Raw genomic sequence first — 22,705 nt, 5'->3', positions numbered from 1 at the left:
GAAGTCCATATCGATCACATCCACCACTCTGCCCATATCAATTCCCTTTGTTACTTCTTCAAATAACTCAATCAAGTTCATTAGACATGATTTCTCACACACAAAGCCATGCTGACTATCCCTAATCAGTCCTTGCCTTTCCAAATACAAGTAAATCCTGTCCCTCAGGATTCCCTTCAACAACCTGCCCACCACCGACGTCAGGCTCATTGGTCTATAGTTCCATGGTTTTCCTTATCACCTTTCTTAAATAGCGGCGCCATGTTAGCCAACCTCCAGTCTTCCGGCAGCTCACCTGTACCAAAGGGCGCAATCTCAGTATAAAGGGATGCCAACTTCAAACTGAGATGAGTAGGAAGTTCTTCTCTCAGAGGGTTGAATCTTTGGAACTCCTTGCCACAGATAGCTTTGAGCAGAGAGTCCTTGAGTATGTATAAGGTTGAGATAGATTCTTGATCAGTCGAGGAATCGAGTGTTAAGGGGGAAAATCAGGAAAGCAGATGTGAGGAATGTTGGATCTACCATGATCTTGTTGAACAGTGGACCAGGCTTGAGGGGCTGAACGGTCTGCTCCTTGATACTATTTCTCAAGGTCTCATGGCTTATCAGGTAATGATTGTAATATTTTAGAAATTTGTGCTGCTATCCAAGTATTTGTATTTACATTTGCATTTCTGACCTGCATTCTCTGCCCAGTGAACAACTTCAGTAGTTCTCTATCTGCTCACTGATGATGAATCTCTTACAATCTCCTTGTCTTTGAAGAAGCAAGTCCTGTGATTTGGAATGGTTATCTAGTTGGTTGCTAGGTCAAATAATTAACACTTGCCTCCTGAGCATAAGTTCTGCTGTAGAAGCTAATCTCTTCTCCATTAGCGTTGCACACAATGGATGATCATTGATTTGATAGTATGCTTCAGCGAGGGTAGTGGGACGATGATGTGCTATGGGTCACTCCCACTTAGTACACATCTTGAAATGGCTTCCCAGTGAATTGCCGTCCATTGTCAGACATTATCTGAATAAACTGAAAATAGTGCTCATTGTGTGAACAATGGTTGCACTTGTATTGTTAAGTTGATGAATAATGGGAAATCTAGAGACGTAATCTGTTACAAAGATGTAATTTTTCCCTTGCATTCTGAATGTGTCTGATTTTACTTTTGTCCAAAATCATGTGCATCTAGAAACTCCCTTCAGTGCTGGGGTTTGTACAGTTGGCATACCTCACATGTGTTCATGAGTCTCTGAACATCCTAACATCCTGAAGTCAGAAATAGGAAAGGTGCAGCTGAAGTCAGAAATAGGAAAGGTGCAGTCACCTTGTTGGGTGTTTACTTGTTCTATGTTCTATGTATCTCTGGCCAGTACACAGGTTCACTTGTAAGGCTTCTGGTATATACAAGTCTGAAAATTGGAGCAGAAGTATGAGAATTTGCCCTTGAACACTGCTCCACCATTCAACAAGTTCATGGCAGATCTACATATGTTCCAAATTCTTTATTCCCATCGACCTCTGGTAACATTTGATTCTTTTGCCTGACAATAATCTGTTTACTTCTACCTTAAAAATATTCAATGAGACCACATCCACCCCCTTGTCCAAGCAGAGTTTGAAAGTCACACACTTATTTACTTAATGTTAAAATACTCATCTTAGATGCAGTCTTTGCCCTTTCAAACTGGATATAAAATTCAATCATATTAGGGTTACTGTTACTTGGAGGTGTCTTTACTCTGAGATCTTTCTTAATCATGTCACAACTCAAAATGCTAAGTCTAGTACAGCATGCTCTCTGGTTGGCTCCAGACCATGCTGCCCAATATTTCTTCTTAAATACTTAGTCCTATATCATGGTTAGTACTCAGAGACTTGTAGATTACTCCCACTGGCAACTTCTGTCCCCCCACTGTTCTTCCTTCCCACCTGAACTGATTCTACATCCCGATCTCCTGAACCAATTATTGCACTAATACCATATTCAATTAGCTGTGCGACCCCTCTGCCTTCATCTAGCTTTCCATTCTTCTTCAATGTCATATATTCAGAACATAATCCTTGTGATCCTGCAGCCATATGTCTGTTGTGGCTATCGGGTCATATTTATTCACTTCAAAAGTTCTCTCCCAATTCACTTACTTTGTTATGCACATTCAGGCACGCACCCTTTACTTTCACTTGTCTTTGTTACCTTCATAGCATCTAATCATGACTGCTCATATATTCTTAGTTTATTTCCTCTCTGTTCCTTCCTGTCATTTTGACTTTTATTTTTCATAATACTATTTTACTTTTCTGCCTCAACTCCATCTTTTTATTTGTTATATTTACCTAAACCTGATCCCTCACCATCATTTAGTTGAAAGACCTCTCTACTTCCCTTGTTAGGAGGAGAAAGTGAGGACTGCAGATGCTGGAGATCAGAGCTGAAAATGTGTTGCTGGAAAAGCACAGCAGGTCAGGCAGCATCCAAGGAGCAGGAGAATCGATGTTTCGGGCATAAGCTTCCTGAAGAAGGGCTTATGCCTGAAACGTCGATTCTCCTGTTCCTTGGATGCTGCCTGACCTGCTGCGCTTTTCCAGCAACACATTTTCAGCAGCTTCCCTTGTTAGGAGCCTTGCAAAAACACCAGCACTCCAAGCATGGTCTAGTCAATGATATTTCAAATGGTACCATTCTTCACTGTCCACTATACCACCAATTTTGATGTCATCTACAAACTTACATCTTATTCTCCTATATTCTCATGCAAATCATTTTTATAAATGAAAAATAAAAGTAGGCCTCCAGGCCAAAAAACAATCCTGCACCATCACTCTCTGTCTCCTACAGTCAAGCCAAATTTGTATCCAATTGGCAAGCTCACCCTGAATCCCATGTGATCTAACTTAACTAATTAGTCTAATGCGGAACCTTGTCAAAGGTTTTACTAAAGTCTATGTAAATAACATTTGCCACTCTGCCCTCAACAATCTTTCTGGCTACTTCCTCAAAAAAACTCAATCAAGTTTGAGAGTCACAGTTTCCCTTGCTGACCCTCCCTCATCAGTCCTTGCCTTTCCAAATCCTAGGTTCCTGAACCTTGCCACCCTTATCTTTCATTTTCATAGGCACATGCTGATCCTGAACTCTAATCAAATGACCTTAATCAATGTTAATTGCTCCAAATGATCCATTTGACTGAGTTTCATATTCGCATTATTTTGAATACAAATACTGGCCTGTAATACTTTATTAGATTTATTAATGACTATGTTAGATTTATTATCCCTAGTTTTGCACTTCTCCATTCACTTTCTATATTCAATTTAGTTTCTTTCCTACAAATTAGCTCCTTGTAAAATATTCTGCTTATTTTGTATTCTGATATTTTTTTTTAATAATCATGTGGAAATGAGCACTGAATTCTGCTTTTGAGCAAAACAGGTCTACTCCTGACAAAGGTATGGCCCAAAAATAAAAGAGTAAAAGCTGAAGGAAGATGCTTGCCTTCCGTTATTACTAATGATTCCAGAAACTGATAAAGTGGAAGGCAGGCGGTGAAATGCTATTTACAAATAACCGTCTTTATTATCTAACACCATCTCCTTGTGTAGTATGTCATATGTGGCAGAAAACATGTCACTAAAGGAATTAATGTTAAGAGTAAAGTCAAAGGAGTAGTTTCCTGAAGACTTTGTAGAGATTTGGCACCAAATCATTTTGGCAAAAGTGAGGACTGCAGATGCTGGAGATTAGAGTCAAGATTAGAGTGGTGCTGGAAATGGACAGCAAGTCAGGCAGCATCCGAGGAACAGGAAGCAGGCAGCATCCTGTTTCTCAGATGCTGCCTGACCTGCTGTGTATTTCCAGCACCACTCTAATCTTGACCAAATCATTTTGTTGATGCTCTGAATAATTTGTGTATTCAATTCTGGTAGCCATCAAATCGGATTGTCACGATCTCAATTCCTATTCAGTGGCATTTCAGTCGCTTAGTGAAATGTTTTGTTAAGCAAGAAATCAGAATTGTTTTACTTCTGTCATCCTCTTCTGGAAAAATCTTTGCTCCTGTTAAGCTGTGGTTCTTTGAGTTTGGTCAGCATCAGTAACTTTCTCAAAATGATCATATCCTTGTATATGAATTACAGATTTTGTTCCAAACACAAAAGATCCAAAATTTGAGGAGTATATTAGATGAAATTAAGGAATATTGGTCAGAGAGGTCAACTGTTGCATTCCTGAGTTTACCAAATTCATTCGCCCCCTCTGCACTGCTACTGGCCACTTCACATATCGAGATGATAAAGGGGAAGCAGAGTTTGAAAATCCGTCTAATTTCTCTCCCTTTGTCACCAACAGAAGGCAGTTCAAGGGGATGTGGCAAACCTTTGCTAACCTTTTGACGGGATAAAGGCACTGCTGCCAATTTCAACTTTCAAAGCCTAAATAAAACTTTATCACTTCAGGGCCAATTTTCCCTCCTTTAAATAAATTCCCTCCTCTTTAGTTTCTGCTCTGACACTCCTTACCCCCTTGCAATGGCAGATGGTGAAATCTGACTTCAATAAAAATCTGGAATAAACAGTCAGCACCAATCTACCGCCTGACAATGTTGTAAAACCCCATTGGTTCACTGATGCCCTTAAGGGAAGGAAATCTGCCATCCTTACCCAATCTGCCGACAATGTAATTCCAGACCCACAGCAATACAGTTGACTCTTAACTGACTTAAGTCAGTGAATTGTTCAGAACTGTGGGCTTTGCACAGTTTTTGCTCTTCTGTTTTCATAGGCAATCTCTCACCATGGAGTACTGTCCTGAGAAGGGCCATACAGCATCTTTATCTTTGCATGCTCAGTCCATTGATACATGTTGTCATCTTTTCCAATCCTGGCTTCTGTTTCATAGTGTACAATCTTGGTGATTTGCTAACATTGTTTGGGGAATAACTTATGATGTGACTTACTCATAATCCAAATTGTTAATATAGTTAGAGCTAGTTGTTTTCAATGTTTGGCCACTAGTGAGGGTAATGCATTTTCAGGAAGTGGAGCCAGATCAAAGTTTGTGGCACCAAAGACAACTCAGCTTTAATGAAGGGGAGGAACAAGAGTGGAACAACAATCTTGATAGGGGATTCGATAGAGGATCAGACTGCAGTACTGCAACAGTTAACACGATGGTGTGTTGCCTCTCTTCTGCCAAGGTCAAGAATGTCCCAAGCAACTGCAGCACATCCGTCTGAGGAGAGTGAGCAGTCAGAAGACGTTGTCCACATTGGTATCGATGACATAGGTAGAAAGAGGGATGATGTCCTGAGAGCAGGTTTTTAGAGGGAAAGAAAAGTAAAAAGCAGAACGTCGAGAGCAGTAACTTCAGGATTACCAGTGTCACATGCTTGTGAGCATCTGAAGAGGAAGATTGGGTTTTGAACATGTGGTGAAGAATTGGTGTAAAAACAAGGATATCAGATTTCTGAAGCATTGGGACTGGTTCTGGAGCAGGTGGGACTGTATAAGCTGAAAAGGTTACACCATTGTAGTATGGGACTGATATTCTGGCAGGGAATCTTTAGGCTATTAGCTTGGAGTCAGGGGGTGGGAAACTTGAGGAATAGCTCATATTAGACAATCATAAAGCTGGTTGCATGAAGCAGAAAAGTGGCAATTGAAATCAGGAGGCAAAACAAAAGCAACCATCAACTTAAAATGTGGAATAATATCAAAAAGATCCAAATGCTCACAGCATTCACAACAAAATAGCTGATTGTTGTAGGTCTGGTGTCACCTACAAGCCCCCAGTTTCCTTTCCTAAAGGACATTAGTGAGTCAGATGGGTTTTCTCCAACAATTAGATGTAATTATATGGTCATAATTAGATGCTTAATCCAAATATTTATTCAATTCAAATTCCACCATGTACTGTAGCTGGATTCAAATCTGCAACCTTAGAATGATGCTTGAGTTTCAGGAGTAATAGGCAAGCAACAACAGAAGAAGATCATCACCTTTCCAAGAAGGAAGAGTTAACCTCCTAAATCCATGTTGAGTTAGCAGATAGTCACCAAGTAAAAGTAATCTGTTGCCAGTAGAATTTGCATTCACTGCCAAGTTTTGGATGTAATGTTTATAATTATAATAACAAATGTGTGTGTAAGGATCTTGGTTAATTCAAAAAAACCTATATAAACTTGTATGTCAGTTGAAAATGTTTGACAAATTTCTTTTGAAGAGTTTGCAGCACACAGTTAAAAATGCAATATTGGCAAAAGTTGGAATTGGTTTCTGATTAATATTTCACAACTTCATGCTTTTTGACCATCTATCTTATTTAAAATTAATTTGAAAGTTTAGGTTCTTATTAATTTATGAAGATTTTTTAAAGATTTAAACATTCGCTCAGATTTGCTTTGGTAAATGTTGCTCAGCTACAGAAAGCAACCCAGACCTCTCATACATAAGTCATGAGCATTGGTGAAAAACGTGGGAAAATACAGTGATAATGAACAAATCATATTCTCAACGCCAAGAAACATTTTCTTGACTTTCCCCGCATGCCTTCATTGGTGACTTCACCATTGAATGGTCGTTACTTTATTTTCATGCTTTTTTTATAAAATTTGTTCACAGGATGCTGACATCATGCAGACTTCGTTGGCTGTCAGGGGGCAGTTAAGAATCAACCACATTGCTGTGGGTCTGAAGTCATGTACTGGTAAAATTGACAGATTTTCTTCTTTAAAGGACATTAGTGGGCTGTGGTCATGCAGGGCTGTCCTGTCAAAACAGTTTTGATGTAGTGGTAAGTAATTGTTAGGGGGAAAGCCTTGGAGTCATGGGGAAAGCAGGCAACTCAGGGCTGGGGATGTGTTTCATTTTATTGGGTCACAGAGAGAATGCTGTTAGTGATAGAAAGCAATTATAGATAGTAGGGTGGGATCTTTCATTGAATAACAGGGTACTGGATTCTTCGGAAGGGAATGTTCAAACAGGTAATGTTAACACTCCATGCCTTCTACATGTGGAGGCTGTACCACCAACAAGAGCATGGGAATTTCCAAACTTTCCAAAGCATTTCGCCTCAGCTTGTCCACATTCAAGTGGCTGCAGTTATCAATGTCATGGCTGAAGGATCCCTGAACTGTGAGGCTATCTGCTGTCAAAGATTTGACTGCTTATTAGAGATGAACAATGTTTGGCCATTACAACTTCTTTCAACCTTGGGATGTTTGAGGAAGCTGCTCATTTCACAGAGGAGTGTGACTTAACCATGTCAGACAGTGAAAATTATATTACAGCAGACTTTTAAACAGCAGGTAAACATAGCTTTACAAATTTATGTGCCTTCAGTAAGTTTTCTTCTTTCTGTGCTTCCTAGTAAGTGTAAGTATAGTCCCAACGTCTGCAGCTGGACCAGAGACAGCTTGCTCTGTGGTTAGCCCTGTGGTCTGGAAGACTTGGATGGTTGCCTCAGGTGCTTTTCAGTTCAGAGGGCCCAACCCTGATGGAGGTCTCTTGCCCAGATGCAGGCTGGAACCACTGCATATTTATGATCCCAGGGAGTGGAGAGGCGGAAGAACCAGGCACCACTGGCGTGTCCTAGGTAGTCGCTTATGGGGCAGTTGTGTATTATTGCCCCTGCCTTGGTGCCTCCGTGAGAGGACAGGGCACCTGGAGTGAGTCCGAGATACCACATTCCCCTTGCGCCCTCCCATACTGCACATCTATGGCTGCAGTGATGGAGTGCAGATCCATGCATATGTACAGCAGATACTGAGTGGACTGGCTCTCGCTCTCCCTGTAAGTTGCTACCCTATCCAGGGAGATAAGGAGTTTCATGTATGATGGAGCCAGTTCAGTGTTGATCATATTGGTGGACTCCTCCATGCTTCGAATCTGCTTACCAAGTGCCCCTGACAAACTGTCTGCTGTTATCAATGATGTGCTCACCACGTTCTATTCCCGACACTCACGGGAAGGAGAACCCACCAAGGTGATTATCTCTAAGTGGCCCAAGGGTGCAGTTGAACCTCTTGCAAGTGCATCCTCTGAGAGGTCAACAATTTCCTGCTAAGAGTTGGTGCTGAAGATATCCAGTCCTGACCTCTTTGCAGAGATTCAATGGGAGTTGCTAGTGCCTGTGTAAGAGAAGAGGAAGAATTAGTTGCGTGATGCACATAATTCTCCACTCCCCATTTCCACCTTCTCATACAAAACGCCCGATGGTTGTGGACCTCTTGACCTTTCCTTCAATAAGACAAAAGTTAGGATTGTGTATGATGGAAGCAGGTGGAAGAACAGTGTATGTTAATGCAAAAGCAGAAGAACTGGTCAGTCAGTAGAGGTAGGAATTGTTAGTAGTTTGGGAGGAGGAGATAGATGAGAGCTCAGACTCAAAAGTATGGTGCTGGAAAAGCACAGCAGATCAGGCTGCATCTGAGGAGTAGTAAAATTGATGTTTTGGGCAAAAGCCCTTCATCAGGAAATGATAGATGAGAGCTATTGAGTGGATATGATGCATGCAGTAGTAAACAATGTAGTCTCTGGCCCTTCATGAGATGTGTGTGCAGGGACAGAGTTAGTGTGAGCAGTGCTCCTATGAATATGAGCCAACAGAGAGAAAATTGTGGCACTTACTCCTGTAAATGATCATCCATCTTCTTCCTGAACTGTCAGGTGACCTGAATAACCCTGGGCAAAACATTGTGTCTGGACAGGCTGCATCCAGTGTCATGGCCAACTATTGGGCACAGCTGGTAAATGAATTGCTCGTCCCTCAATTACCCTATTCACCAACACCTCCAGGTCCCTGTCAGTGAAATGGGGAGCAATCCTTCTTTTCTTCTGGTGCATGTACTGTACCCTGTACAGTCTCGAGTACGACAATATGAGGAGTTGTACCTTGCTTGAAGTATCTGAATTGGTGAGTAACTGGGATTCAAAGGTGTTGCCAGAAATGCATACCCATAGAAATCCCAAAAATCTCAACTCCATTCTGTCTGGTTGTGTGATTTCCCAATAAATGCACCCAAGAGCCCAGTTTCATTGTTAATTCAGTAAAGTGCAGAAGATTGTGTGAGAAGCTCCTCTGAGCCATGGCAAGCCCAGTGCCTTTAAATCTCACTCAAGAATTTTAATTGAAAATAGAAAGATTCGCTTGCAGTTTTTTTTGGACTGTAGAGGTAATGTATTTATTCTGAAGTCTGGTTTATAACGGAAGTGGATTAACGCTTCTTTAAATGGCATCCTCTGCTCTGCAACTGCATTCAGCTGCTTCACAGTGGAATTAAAACAGGGAGTGTCATGCTCCAGTAGCTGACAATAATTTGCTGAGTGTAAATGGGACGAAATGTGCAGCAGCTCAACAAATTATTCTTCCACTTGCGTGAGTTGGGTTTGAATCCCACAATACTAACACAACATTCTTCTCTTCAAGAATCTTGTTTGAAATAATTGAAGAGAATTCCACAGCTGCACAGCACAGTCCTGACAGTAACTCAATAAAAATTGCATTCAGTCAGTTGGTTCTTTCAGCAAGGAAGAGGCCCTGGGACACAGAAATAGGACAGAACAGTAAGTGCATTAATCTCGGGGACACAATTAGAAATAGGTCAGAACAGGAGGCAAACAAGGTTTTGGCGACATTGTTAATGACAGGAGAAAGCAGTGAATGCACGTGGCCCTGGAATTCAGATATGTCAGAGCAATCCTGAGTCAGTCCTTCCTCAAGATTTTCAATAATTTAAACCCAGCAGCCTTCACTTTCTCATTCTTACTTTCGCTTCCCTTGCCATTGACTTTTAGCAATCAAGACCAAATGTTAATTTAAGGATTCTAGTTGTCAGCAAACGTTTGCAGTTTTGAAATGAAAAGTAATGGCAACTCATTCTATTAATGAATCTCTGGGTGCCAGAAACTGTTCATCTGCAAGTCAGACAAAACTAGAGAAACCATCTTTGTAAACATCATGCACGCTGTCAATATGGGAACAGGAAGGAGAGTGAGAAAAGCTGATCATTCACTGAAACATTAAAGATTTGGCAACTTTGGATGTGTTGTAATAGGAAGTACTAAACCAACTCATGCAGTTTTCCTCACTTATAGTTGTGGTTGCATTCCTGAAAATCAAGACTTTTAGTGAATCAGCAGTTCCTATAGGAATTTATGTAAAAAGCCGCAATTGGGTACCTTGGGGCATATCTGGGGAAAAACACGCACAAGTGCAAATACCGTTCCAAACGTGTGCAAAACTGTGCATTCCTAGCTGAAAAAACTTGCAAAACAAAATACATCATCAAATAAAAATAAATATAATATGCAAGGAAAAAACACAGTCACCATTCAGTAATGTTAGATTGATCAACCTCGATCCAATGGCTGAAGCTGATCAATGAGGTAACTGTTGGAGTCCATATTACCTGCTCTGACCAACTCTTGCCAGTAGTTGGAACCCATGTCTTCAGTGTTACTTCAAGAATGGGTAGGGACCTCGGGTAAGAACAGAGGACGGGAGGCAAGGGTGGGAAGCAATGTCGAGACTTGCAGCTAGCAAAGCTGGGGTGGAGCAAGGCCCAAGGAACAAAGTGAAGGTGAGGTGAGGCTGGGGTTAAGGCAAGAGGCAAACCCAAGAACTAAGGTCAACGGGTGAGGGGGTGCGGAAGGGAGAGGAAATGTGGATGGGAGGTGAGGCATTAGGTGAATGGGTATGTGAACAAGAAATCTGGCAAATGATATTGAAGAGAAACTGACAAATGGTTAAACAGTTAGATTTTATTAACTACATTGAAATAAAGTCACATAAAGATTAGATTACTTACAGTGTGGAAACAGGCCCTTCGACCAACAAGTCCACACTAACCCGCCGAAGTGCAACCCACCCAGACCCATTCCCCTACATTTACCCCTTCACCTAACACTTTGGACAATTTAGCATGGCCAATTCACCTAACCTGCACATTTTTGGATTGTGGGAGGAAACCAGAGCACCCGGAGGAAACCCACACAGACGTGGGGAGAATGTGCAAACTCCACACAGAGAGTCGCCTGAGGCGGGAATTGAAGCCAGGTCTCTGGCGCTGTGAGGCAACAGTGCTAACCACTGTACCACCATGCTGCCCATAAAAAAGTGAATGAATATCCTGTAGGGACCTACTGTATAGTTGGAAAGGTAGGAACTTCTTCTAAATGGAACCTAACTTTCAAATAATAGTTTTTCTCACAGACACTCTCTTGCAATGCTCCCATCACTCTCTCAGGAAAGATTCATTGACTCAATGACTGGCAAACAGTATGCAACCCTGAAGAATATTTTGGGTGAGATTTTCTGAGTTGTGGTCTATTATTAATGAAAATGATTTGCAAGGTTTTTTTTGCCTTCAGTGGGATTCTTTGATTAATTTATCTTTGATTCATAAAATAAAAGCTGAAAAGTCTCAGCTAGCAGATTTTCTGAAGAGTGCAGTTTCCAAAAACATCAAGTGACATATAGATGATGGAAACTGTAGACTTCATGGCTGTAAAATTAACCATGACATATTATGGATTTAATAAGGTGACAATCCATTACACAGCTGTTCACAGACATTGATATTGACTAGTCAGCTGGCCATTGGCCAATGGGCTGGCTCCAGCAAAGGGCAAGGGGTTAGGGTGGATAGGATAGGATAGGATAGGATGGTTAGATCTAAGAGAGAGACTATTAATGAGGGATTCCTGTCATCCTGCTGCCAGCCCATGCAGGGAAAACTGTAAAAGTGGACAACTGGGCCTGGATTTTCATGGAGTTATACCAACTCCAGAAACATTTAGAAGTGATGGACACAACTGATTCTGAGATTCTGTTCATGTACCTATTTTAGGTATGTTTTGCTGGTGCTGAATGATAGTATGAATACTGCATTCCTCACCTGGCCGGTTCCATTGAGGGGTATTCATTGTGGTATTTTTCCTGATTGTCACCAGTGCCACCTCATAGTATCTAACACTTCTGTCTATATATGGCACAGGTTAAAGCTCATTGGAGATGGTTCACTGCAAGCAATCCTCCCATCCAACAATCCTCGTGGACCCTTGCCAGTTTCTTAAGGACTCATAGTCTTGAGAGAAATCATAAACCATAGTTTATGGATTTGGGACTTTTGTGAAAGGTTACTTTTAAAGGTCTTACACATAGCCCCTTCATATCCTCCATGCTTCCAATAACCCCCACATGCCTTCTATATACTTTCCATTGCCCCTTTGTTTTGCCCCCACATCCTCCATGCTAATTCACCCAGATTGTACAATGTACCAGATCTTTGAACCATATACTCATAGTGACAAGTATTTGACATGCTCATGAAAGAAAGAAACACCTGAGAAAATTATTTTTTAAAAAAACTGCTGTACTCAAAAACCTTACAAAAGTGCCAATCAAACAGAGACATTCACTGTTGCATTTTTTGGATTTTAGACTAAGATCAGCACAGCCAAAAGGCCAGCAAAGAAACTGAACACAAAGCTGTATTGGGAGACATTTATGTTACTGGCTGTGCAGGACTGACGAGTTCATTGATATTATGTCACTTGCTATGTTGATGCATAAATTTACATAAACATTATTCCATTTACTATACCTGTTGTAGCTAAAGCATTATCTTCATGTACTGATCAATATCCTGTCACAACAGCCCTTTTTCCTAAAATAAAAGATCCATGTATATTTCAACATCAATATGAACATCATTGTCCTCAATTATTGGTGTGGGCCAAAGTCCCAGATAGTTGAATTAGGACTTCTAACTAGTTCGCCTTGACACTTTCACGTCCCGGTGACCACCTCCGAATTGTCTCCAACTCTATAACCTCCACAGCAAGCATCCACTTTCCTGCTGGTTCTGTCACAGTGACGATAAGGCACTTACGTGGGCACGAATTGGTCTGGATTGGCCTGTAGATGGCAGGCTACCCGATGTCTCACCACCCCACCTGCTGGTAAAATTTGAGCTGGGTTAGGCTGGCATTCAATTATTAGGCACCCACTGCATTTTACATACTCTCCTCCCACCTTCAAACCGTGCTGTGGAGAAGTGTGACATCCAGCCCTACATGTTGTATCTCCACAAACATCCAGTTGGAAATTAAAATTTGTTCTTACTACTTCCGAACCATTTTCAGTCTTCCGAACTTGACATCCATCTGCCTTTATTGTTTACTGTGGCACTAATATCCTGTAAAAGACACGTATCCTAAGGCCCACTGACGACTTGAGCACTCTAATAAGCAGAATATGAACACCCCTTTCCTCAAATCTTTCACTCATTCTGCAAAGGCTTTCGAGTGCAGAATTGCAGCAAGCAAAATAAATTGATCCATTAATAAAACATGATTCCAAAATCTGATGTCTTCAAAATAATACTGAATAATTCATTTTACTCCAGATTTAATTATTCTAATGTCTGGTTCTATGAGGAAGAAGCAGTATTGAAGCTGATGCATATTTCAGTGCAATGTTTGTTTCCTCATCAATAATAAAACGATGGTAGTTGGTGAAGGCATAGGGAACTTTACCAATTAACTGGCTGAATATCAGTGTTTCTGTCAAGAAAATCTCAACATATCGGAAAATACTAGTCAGAGAACAGAGGAAACTTTCTCGAATGAGGGAATGATACAGCATAGAGTCATTCAGCCAGTCATGCTTATGTCAGCCCCTTGGGTAGCACTTACAATTTGTTCCATTCTCCTGTCCATTCCATATCATCACATTCTTCCATCTATGTAAGAGGATGGACATGCTGTCAATGAAATCCATTAGGGATGGGATAGCTTTATATGATACATATCATCAGCGGCTGAAGAAACCAATCCATGAGGTGCAGACTCTGTTGTAAGTATCAGGGTGCAGCCATGAATTACTGTTGGTGGTGTAAGCACAGGTTGTCAAGTTGTTGAAGCCACTGATTGTCATGGTGGGAATCATGTGATGTCACCATTCCTCTCTGTCATCTGCTACAATAGTTGATGTTTAGGGCCTTTGTGTAATGTTTGCAACTATCCTGAAAGCAGCGTTTTGGAGTCTGGTGTTACTGGTCTTTTGATTCCAACTACTTCACCATACAAAAAAATCACTGAGTAGGTATTCACTAGTGTTCCATCCTGAAGATCTGCTCAAGTGAGCAAAGTCACCTCTGTTTCATGAGTCCCGTTCTATCACAGATGCACCTTTGAGAGGAGTGTTATAATATGCTATAAACAGCAACGGTGAAAGTTGTTGAATTTCCTGCCTTGGTAACTGCAGACTTTTCATGAGCCTTGCAGTTTAGGTACTTAGATAATTTCTTTGTGAGAGTTGTCATTGAATTAACTTCCACCACCCTTTTAGGTTATTTCCCTTTGTCCATGGAATCTGTGGTAGAACTGAATGGTTTTATGAATTTATTATTTGTCACTTCAATTTTGAAAGTTTCCTTTAAAAGTAAAAGCTCTTTGCTTTTTAAGGGAATGAATAGCCTTTTGCTTCAAAAAAAGGTGGCGTACATATAAACAGTTCATTGAAAAATCCAACTGTTTGGTCTAATGTAGCTGTATTAAATAGTACTATTTGCATTACAAAATAGACAATTGTTATTGAGTTTATTTGCCAATACAAGGTCAGAGTTTTGAGTTCATCAGTTGTCTGTAATTCAAATTGAAGAAGATGGTATTAAGTCTGGGCATGAATGTGCTCTACTAAGCTGCCAGCTCGTCTAGAAGTGGTACTGGGGAGCCATGGACAAATTAACCAAAGAGCTTGGAAGTCAGCTACCCAACTCAATCAGTTGTGACTTCCCAACTCAATCAGACTGGGAAGTGGGAAGACACAAAAACAGAAATTGCTGGAGAAACTCAGCAGGTCTGGCAGCATCTGTGGGAATAAAGCAGAGTTAACATTTCAAGCCCGGTGACTCTTCTTTGGGACAGGTAGGATCCACTGGGGACCAGAGGCAAGAATTCAGATGGCCTTCAGAAGAGGTATCCAAAATAAATTGCTGTCAGGAGATGGGGGAGGGGAAGTTCATGGCAAGGCAGACTCAACTTTTCCTTTTGGCTACAGGAAAGCTTTGTCTTTGGTAAACTGACTTTGTTGGATTCTGTTCATCTTCCTGTCAGCTTTGGTAAATCATCACTCACAGCTCAGGCTTCTGGTTGAAAATGCAGACAGATCCCATTGTCTTCATCATAGTTCAATCTGCTTATTTCAAGAAACTCACTGCAAGCTCCACCTTAAGACCTCTCTGCCTTAATCAATTGGTCTTTCCAAATCTCCAATGGTTTAAACATTGTGATGCATTATTGTAGTCACAAATCAATTACACTGCTTGGTTATTCATTGGAAAACTTACATTCAAACTTATTTGTAAAAACTGCATAACTTTACCTGACCAAAACCAATGTAGCGTATAGACATTCTAGGTTCACTAGTGGAAACATCTTTCCTTTTATGGTCTGGTCTTTTGGTTCTAGTTTGGTCTGTTTTGTTCCATTGTGGTCTGTTTTGTTCTGTCTTACCCCCTAAAATGTTGTTAATTCAGATGGCTGGTTCCCCTTTGTTTGGTTTAGTTATATTGAGTTGTTTTCTGTTTTCTTCAGTTTTTTTCTCTGCTCTCTTTTGTTCTGGCTTTACAGATGCCATTGAGGACAATGGAGAAGGTATTGCATTTCCTTTACTAGCTTGAAATTTATGTTTCTGGTTTTTGCACTGCCTCCTGTCTTAATTCAACAGGTGAAATCCATGTTAGGGACTTTCAAGCAAAGCACTTACAGAAATACAATGAGAAATTGTGTCCTGCTGCTGTCCTTTGTTATTACTATTTATCACATGAAAAATTGTACGATATAACAGAAACCACAACTGGTTCCTCTGTGAGCAATATGTTATCCTTGTTGCTAAGAAGTAAATCGAGCGAATTCTAGTTCCAATTTTTAAATATCTGCTCAGTACACTTGTACTGAGATGGATGGGATGGTCTGGTCTATTCTATTAGTTTTCTTATTTCAGTCTAGTGGTGTTGCACAAAGATCTGTGTTCGGGCCTTAGTTATTCACATCATTTATTGATGACTTGGATAATGGCACATAAACTCATATATCCAAATTTGCAGTTGACACAAAGTTAAGTGGCATAGTAGACAATGTATCATAAAATCCTGAATCATAGAATTATAGCATGTAAATGATAGCATAAAATTAAAGGGATGTCATTCGACTAGATGCATGGGCAAAACTGTGGCTGATGGAGTTCAAAATAAGCAAGTGTGAGGTTATCCATTTTGCACTGAAAAAAGAGCAGATCAGAGTCATTTCTAGATTAATGAAGTTAAATACATTGAATGTCCAAAGAGTCTTGGAGGTTTGACTGCATACATCTTTAAAATGTTACAAATCAATGCAAAAAATAATCAAAGAAGCTAATGGAATGCTGGCCTTTATATCTAGAGGACAAGAGTACAAGGATGCAGAAGTGATGCTGTAGTTACACAAACCCTGGTTAGGCTCCACTTGGAGTACTGTGAGCAGATCTGAGCACCACATCTCAGGAGGGATATATTGGCTGTGGAGGGAATACAATGTAGACTTACAAGAATGATACCTGGACTTCAGGGCTTAAAGTATGAGGAGAGATTATACAAATTAGGCCCATTGATATAATCAAAATCTCAGATATTAACAGAAAAAAAATAGATAAAGATAAACTATTTCCTCAGGTTGGGGATTCTGGAATTGGGGGCATAGCCTGAGAATTAGGGCCAGAGCTTTCAGGAGGGATGTTAGGAAGCACTTCTACACATAAAGAATGGCAGATGTTTGGATATGGCTTCCACAAAAGGCAGTAGATGCTGGATCAGTTGTTAATTTTAAATCTGAAGTCGATAACTTTTTTGTTAAGCAAATGTATTAAGAGATATGGACCAGAGATAGGTATATGGAGTTAAGCCACATCAGCCCTGATCTCATTGAATGATGGAACAGATTTGAAGAGCTAACAGGCCTACTCCTGTTTCTTTGTCCCTACCACTGCAGAGGTAATGTTAATAATGATAGTTATAAACCAAAACAATTCATTTTGTTAGAGTCCCTCATCTCAAAAAAATGCAATAAAAACATTTATTTAACCATTAAAGCTACACTATCAAAGGTTACATTATATCACCTAGTATTGGTATGATTCTAGAATGAAGTGTGAAGTTCAGGCGGCCGACACATAATGCTGTAATTGTGACTTAAAAGTGGTTAATTGAATCTTTTGAAAGTGTATATGGATGCAAAGACAGAGCCCCGTTTTGTCATGTAATTAACATTCACTTAAAAGAGAAATTAGGTGGATTCTTTCTCTTAAACATCAAAAATGGAGAAAAATAAATTGCCAAGATTCTCAAGAGCGTTCTCAATCCTTGCATTGAGTAGCAGTTATATCTCATGAAATAACTAGACAGAGGCCAGTATCCCATCACCAAGTCACCCTTTATTTACATGTGCACAGTACACTGGCTGTGGCCAACCAGCTCGGAATCAGTCCCTTGAGTGAGGAAACTCTCTGAGACTCCCGTTGTATCTGCCAGACAGGGCTCCCTGATTGACCCAGAATAGCAGCCCCAGTCAGGGAACTCACATTCAATGAGCTCCACCTGGCCAGCCTTGTTCCAATGACTACACTCAGTAAATTCAAGTTAGTGTAAGATAGCTAGCCTTATGTTCTTAGCAGTTCATTCACTTACCTGATACAGGATTTAAACAGTTACTTTGTGTCAGTTGATTTGAATGCTACTACTTTGCATACTACTACTTTCAATCAATATGGAAATTGTGCATTAACATCTGGAAAGAAATTGCAGAAATTCATCAACCCAACCTTACTCCCAGCTCTCTAAATGTAAAGTTAAAAATTGTCTTCATTCCTTGAAAATGTACCATGAATGATTTATGAGACATTATTTCCACTCAATGATTATTTGCAATGCAGCCATATCGTCTTTTTATAGACTGGGAATCCTCGCATGAGCAATATATGAATAGAACTGTTAACTCAGGATTGTCAGTGAAGTTATACAATTGTATAAAACTGGGGAATAGATTGAAGCTCCAAATCCCTGCTTCCTTCTGTTGCAGTGTGCTTGCATTAGATATCACCAAAACTATGTTTTTAAAGTCTTGCACTGGTTTGCATTAATCCTTAATCCTTCTTTTTGAATGGAATATATTTAACATTCACAATTGCATATTTACAAAAACAAATTCCAGTGAAAACTGAAATCTGAAAGAAAAGCAGAAAGTGTTGTAAGAAGTACACACCAGATTAGGCAGCCTCTACAAAGAGAATGTTGATCTTCCATCAGAATTAGGAAAACTTTAAAATGTAATATATTTCAAGCAAGTGGAAGGGAAAGGAGGATAAGAGCAAAAGGGAAGGTGTATGATAGTGTGGGAGCCAGGAGAGATCAAATGACAAAAGCTTTGGTGGTGAAGGGCCAAAGAGTATAGTCATGGGACAAATGTTCCAATGAAGTTTGAAGTAAGTTCAAGTAACAGCAACTCTTTTTTTTTTGGCATCAATTCTCCACAGGGTAATAGTTGGGAGTGGGATTAATACAGAGCAACGTAAGGACAGTTTGAGAACTCAATATAACTCCCTGTTTTTTTTTGCCAGGAAGGGCATTCAGCTCTGATGCAAGATTAAAGAGACTATCTTTTTCAGGGGAATGCTATGAAAAGGGATTGATTCCCAAAGAATGAGTGCAACTGTGTATGTGTAGCTGGAAGACAGTGGCTTTTTTTTTGTGTTGGGAACAGATTGTTTTTTTGACTAGGGACTCTGCAACTTAGCTTGCCAGACTCCTCAATGAATTGAACAACCTCAGACTATAAACTGTGCTCCCATTTTGTTTCCTTTTACTTTGCAACTAGTGGTCAGTTTTCATTTTGTTTTTCTACTGCACTGAGAGGCATAGATTCATAGAGATATACAGCATGGAAAAAGACCCTTTGGTCAATTCATCCATGCCTAACCTCATCTAGTCCCATTTGTCAGCACTTGGCCCATATCCCTCTTAAGCATTCGTATTCATACACTCATCCAGATGACTTTTAAATGCTGTAAACTTACCATCTCCCACCACTTCCTCTGGCAGCTCATTCCATACACGCACCACCCTCTGTGTGAAAAAGCTGCCCATTAGGTTCCTTTTATATGTTTCCCCTCTCACCCTAAACCTATACCCTCTAGTTCTGGACTCCCCCACCCCAGGGAAAAGCCTTTGTCTACTTACCCTATCCATGCTCCTTATGATTGTATAAACCTCTATAAGGTCACCCCTCAGACTCCAATGGTCCAGGAAAAATAGCCCCAGCCTATTCAGCCTCTCCCTGTAGCTCAAACCCTCCAACCCTGCCAATATCCTTGTAAATCATTTCTGAACTCTTTCAAGTTTCACAACATCCTTCTGATAGGAAGGAGACAGGAATTGCACGCAATGTGGCCTAACCAATGTCCTGTTCAGCCACAACATGAGCTCCCACCTCCTATAGTCAGTGGTCTGACCAATAAAGGAAAGCATACCAAACGCCTTCTTCACTATCCGACCTACCTGTGATCCCATTTGCAAGGAACAATGTACTGCACAAAGACAAAGACATTCTTTGTCTTAACCAAAACCTCAATTTCTCTAGTCATCCAGCGTTCCCTACACCTACCACCCTTTCCTTTCACCCTAACAGGAATATACTTTCTCTGGATTCTAGTTATCTCATTTTTGAAGGCTTCCCATTTTCCAGCCATCCCTTTACCTGCGAACACCTGCCCCCAATCAGCTTTTGAAAGTTCTTGCCTAATACCATCAAATTAGTCTTCATCCAATTAGAACTTCAGCTTTTAGATCCAGTCCATCCTTTTCCATCACTATTTTAAGACTAATAGAATTATGGTCGCTGGCCCCAAAATGCTCCCCCACTGACACCTCAGTCACCTGCCCTGCCTTATTTCCCAAGAGTAGGTCAGGTTTTGCACCTTCTCTAGTTGGAACATTCACATACTGAATCAAACCATTTTCGTGGACACACTTAACAAATTTGCTCTATCTAAGCCCTTAGCACTATATCAGTCCCAATCTATGTTTGGAAAGTTAAAATCCCCTACCATAAATGAAATCTCCTTACATATTTGTATCTCAATTTCCCGCTGACTATTAGGGGGGTCTATAATACAATCCCCAAAAATTGGAGGTGTATTGGACAGCAGAGAAGATTACCTCAGAGTGCAATGGGATCTTGATCAGATGATCCAATGGGCTGAGTGGCAGATGCAGTTTAATTTAGATAAATGGGAGGTGCTGCAGTTTGGAACAGCAAATCAGAGCATGACTTATACACTTAATGGTAAGGTCCTGTGCAGTAGTGCTGAACAAAGAAACCTTGATGTGCAGTACATTGTTTCTTGCAAATGGGGTCACAGGTAGGTCAGATAGTGAAGAAGGCATTTGGTATGCTTTCCTTTATTGGTCAGACCACTGATTATAGGAAGTGGGAGCTCATGTTGTGGCTGAACAGGACATTGGTTAGGCCACATTGCATGCAATTCTTGTCAGGTATAGACAGCAGAGATCGACTGAATCCTTAGAGTACAAACGCAGTAGGAATATACTTAAGAGGGAAATCAGGAGGGCAAAAAGGGGACATGACATAGCTTTGGCAAATAGGTTTAAGGAGAATCCAAAAGGTTTTTATAAATACACTCAGGACAAATGGGTAACTAGGGAGAGAATAGGGACCCTCAAAGTTCAGCAAGGCAGCCTTTGTATGGAGCCGCAGGAGATGGGGGAGTATTTTGCATCAGTATTTATTGAGGAGTAGAACATGGAAGATGTAGAATGTGGGGAAATAGATGGTGAAATTTTGAAAAATGTGCATATTACAGAGGAGGAGGTGCTGGATGTCTTGAAATGCATAAAAGTGGATAAATCCCTAGGACCTGATCAGGTGTACTCGAGAACTCTGTGGGAAGCTAGGGAAGTGATTGCTGGGCTCCTTGCTGAGATATTTGTATCATTGATAGTCACAGGTGAGGTGCCGGAAGACTGGAGGTTGGCAAACATGGCGCTACTATTTACGAAAAGTGGTAAGGAAAACCAGGGATCTACAGATCAGTGAGCCTGACATTGGTGGTGGGCAAGTTATTGGAGGGAATCCTGAAGGGCAGAATTGCATATATTTGGAAAGGCAAAGACTGATTATATGGACTTCAGTAAGGCGTTCGACAAAGTTCCTCATGGTTAGCAAGGTTAGATCTCATGGAATACAAGGATTTCTTTTTGGATGTTGGTTGTTCCCTTAATCTGTCTTTTACGCAGGTCCCAGCCAAGTCCTTCTTGCCTTTATTTGTCTCATTGATCACCCTGCTTTCCTCTTGGTACCACCTCAATCAGAGTGTCCATTGGACGATACACATCACATTACTGATTGATTTTCTTGTTGTAACTATCAGGACTACCACAGGCACAGTGAATGATAACTGTCATTATCTTACTTTGTGCAACTATTCCAAAAAAAATTTGTAACCTCACTAATTTACATACTAATTTCATCTTGTGACCATACACTTTCCTCTTAGTAATATTTTACCCAATCCTGTCAATGACAGAATATGGAATATTTAAACTAGATGTGATTTGATAATAATTTTGTTTTTCTTGCAGCCGGATCCTGCTGGGAGAGATTTTGCAATCCAACCTTTACTGGAGCATTGTGAAAATTCCCACATGAGTATTTGGCTGGGCATTGTGTATGCGTATAAAGGACTTCTAATGGTAGGAATTGCACTGTTTTTATTTCAGAGAAGTTTTTGGGTGAATCACAGTGTTGTCACATATTGTACTACTTTGGATTTTCTTTTGATTTCTCTGTTATGATTGACCAAAGCCATGTGGTCAAATTGTACCAGAGTCTCCAGGTTTTAGTTTCTGATTGTGTTTCCCTTTCAAAATGTTTAGTCAGGTTCAACCTAGTGGTGTATGGGCTCAATGTTCTGCTCAATTTTTTCTAGATATTCCATTGCTTCATTTGTTTTACTTAGGTCATTAGAAAAAATCTTATTATTTTGTGACAAAGGAAATAATTGACAAGTGTAACAAATTGAAAGACCAGAGGTACAAATGAAGAGCTTCCTCAACGCTCTTATTAAATATCCTTTCTGTGTAAGTTTTCTTCTTAATGCAGACACACCTACTGTAATCATGTAACACCTTCCCCCACCCATTATTTTAACACAAGTGTTTTCCTGGTTATTTTAAATTGATTCACACACTCACTAAGAGTAATGAGTTTATCATTAGTTTAGCATTTGTTTAGCATTTATTAACAAATATTGCAAATAGTACTTTAATTGAATTGATATTCCTTTTCTTTTTCAGTTGTTTGGATGTTTTCTTGCTTGGGAAACGCGTAATGTGAGCATTCCAGCCCTGAATGACAGCAAGTACATCGGAATGAGTGTCTATAATGTGGGAATCATGTGCATAATAGGAGCTGCTGTTTCATTCCTAACTCGAGATCAGCCAAATGTCCAGTTCTGTATTGTGGCTCTGGTGATCATTTTCTGCAGCACCATTACTCTCTGCCTGGTCTTTGTGCCAAAGGTTGGTGGAATAAGAAGTTATTAATAAAGAATATTAATATAATACTTGATTAAGATTTGGTATTGATGTATTTTTTTTT

At 40.3% G+C, this 22,705-nt stretch overlaps 1 protein-coding gene across 2 annotated transcripts in view; it reads left to right on the top strand.

Annotated features, from left to right (window-relative positions):
* Positions 1 to 22,705, top strand: part of gabbr2 (gamma-aminobutyric acid (GABA) B receptor, 2) — a 968,870-nt gene that overhangs the window by 924,661 nt on the left and 21,504 nt on the right. The window contains exons 14-16 of one of the 2 annotated variants that reach the window (XM_043689956.1): positions 15,629 to 15,652; positions 21,688 to 21,798; positions 22,402 to 22,626. In XM_043689956.1, the coding sequence (XP_043545891.1) occupies positions 15,629 to 15,652; positions 21,688 to 21,798; positions 22,402 to 22,626 (360 nt within the window). The remainder of the gene's footprint in view (positions 1 to 15,628; positions 15,653 to 21,687; positions 21,799 to 22,401; positions 22,627 to 22,705) is intronic. The other variant, XM_043689957.1, reaches the window with a different exon arrangement.

Source organism: Chiloscyllium plagiosum, chromosome 5, assembly GCF_004010195.1.
Source record: "Chiloscyllium plagiosum isolate BGI_BamShark_2017 chromosome 5, ASM401019v2, whole genome shotgun sequence".
In the NCBI taxonomy this organism is placed as follows: Eukaryota; Metazoa; Chordata; class Chondrichthyes; order Orectolobiformes; family Hemiscylliidae; genus Chiloscyllium; species Chiloscyllium plagiosum.
Note: the sequence above shows the minus strand (reverse complement) of the source record. Positions and strands in the feature narration are given on the sequence as shown.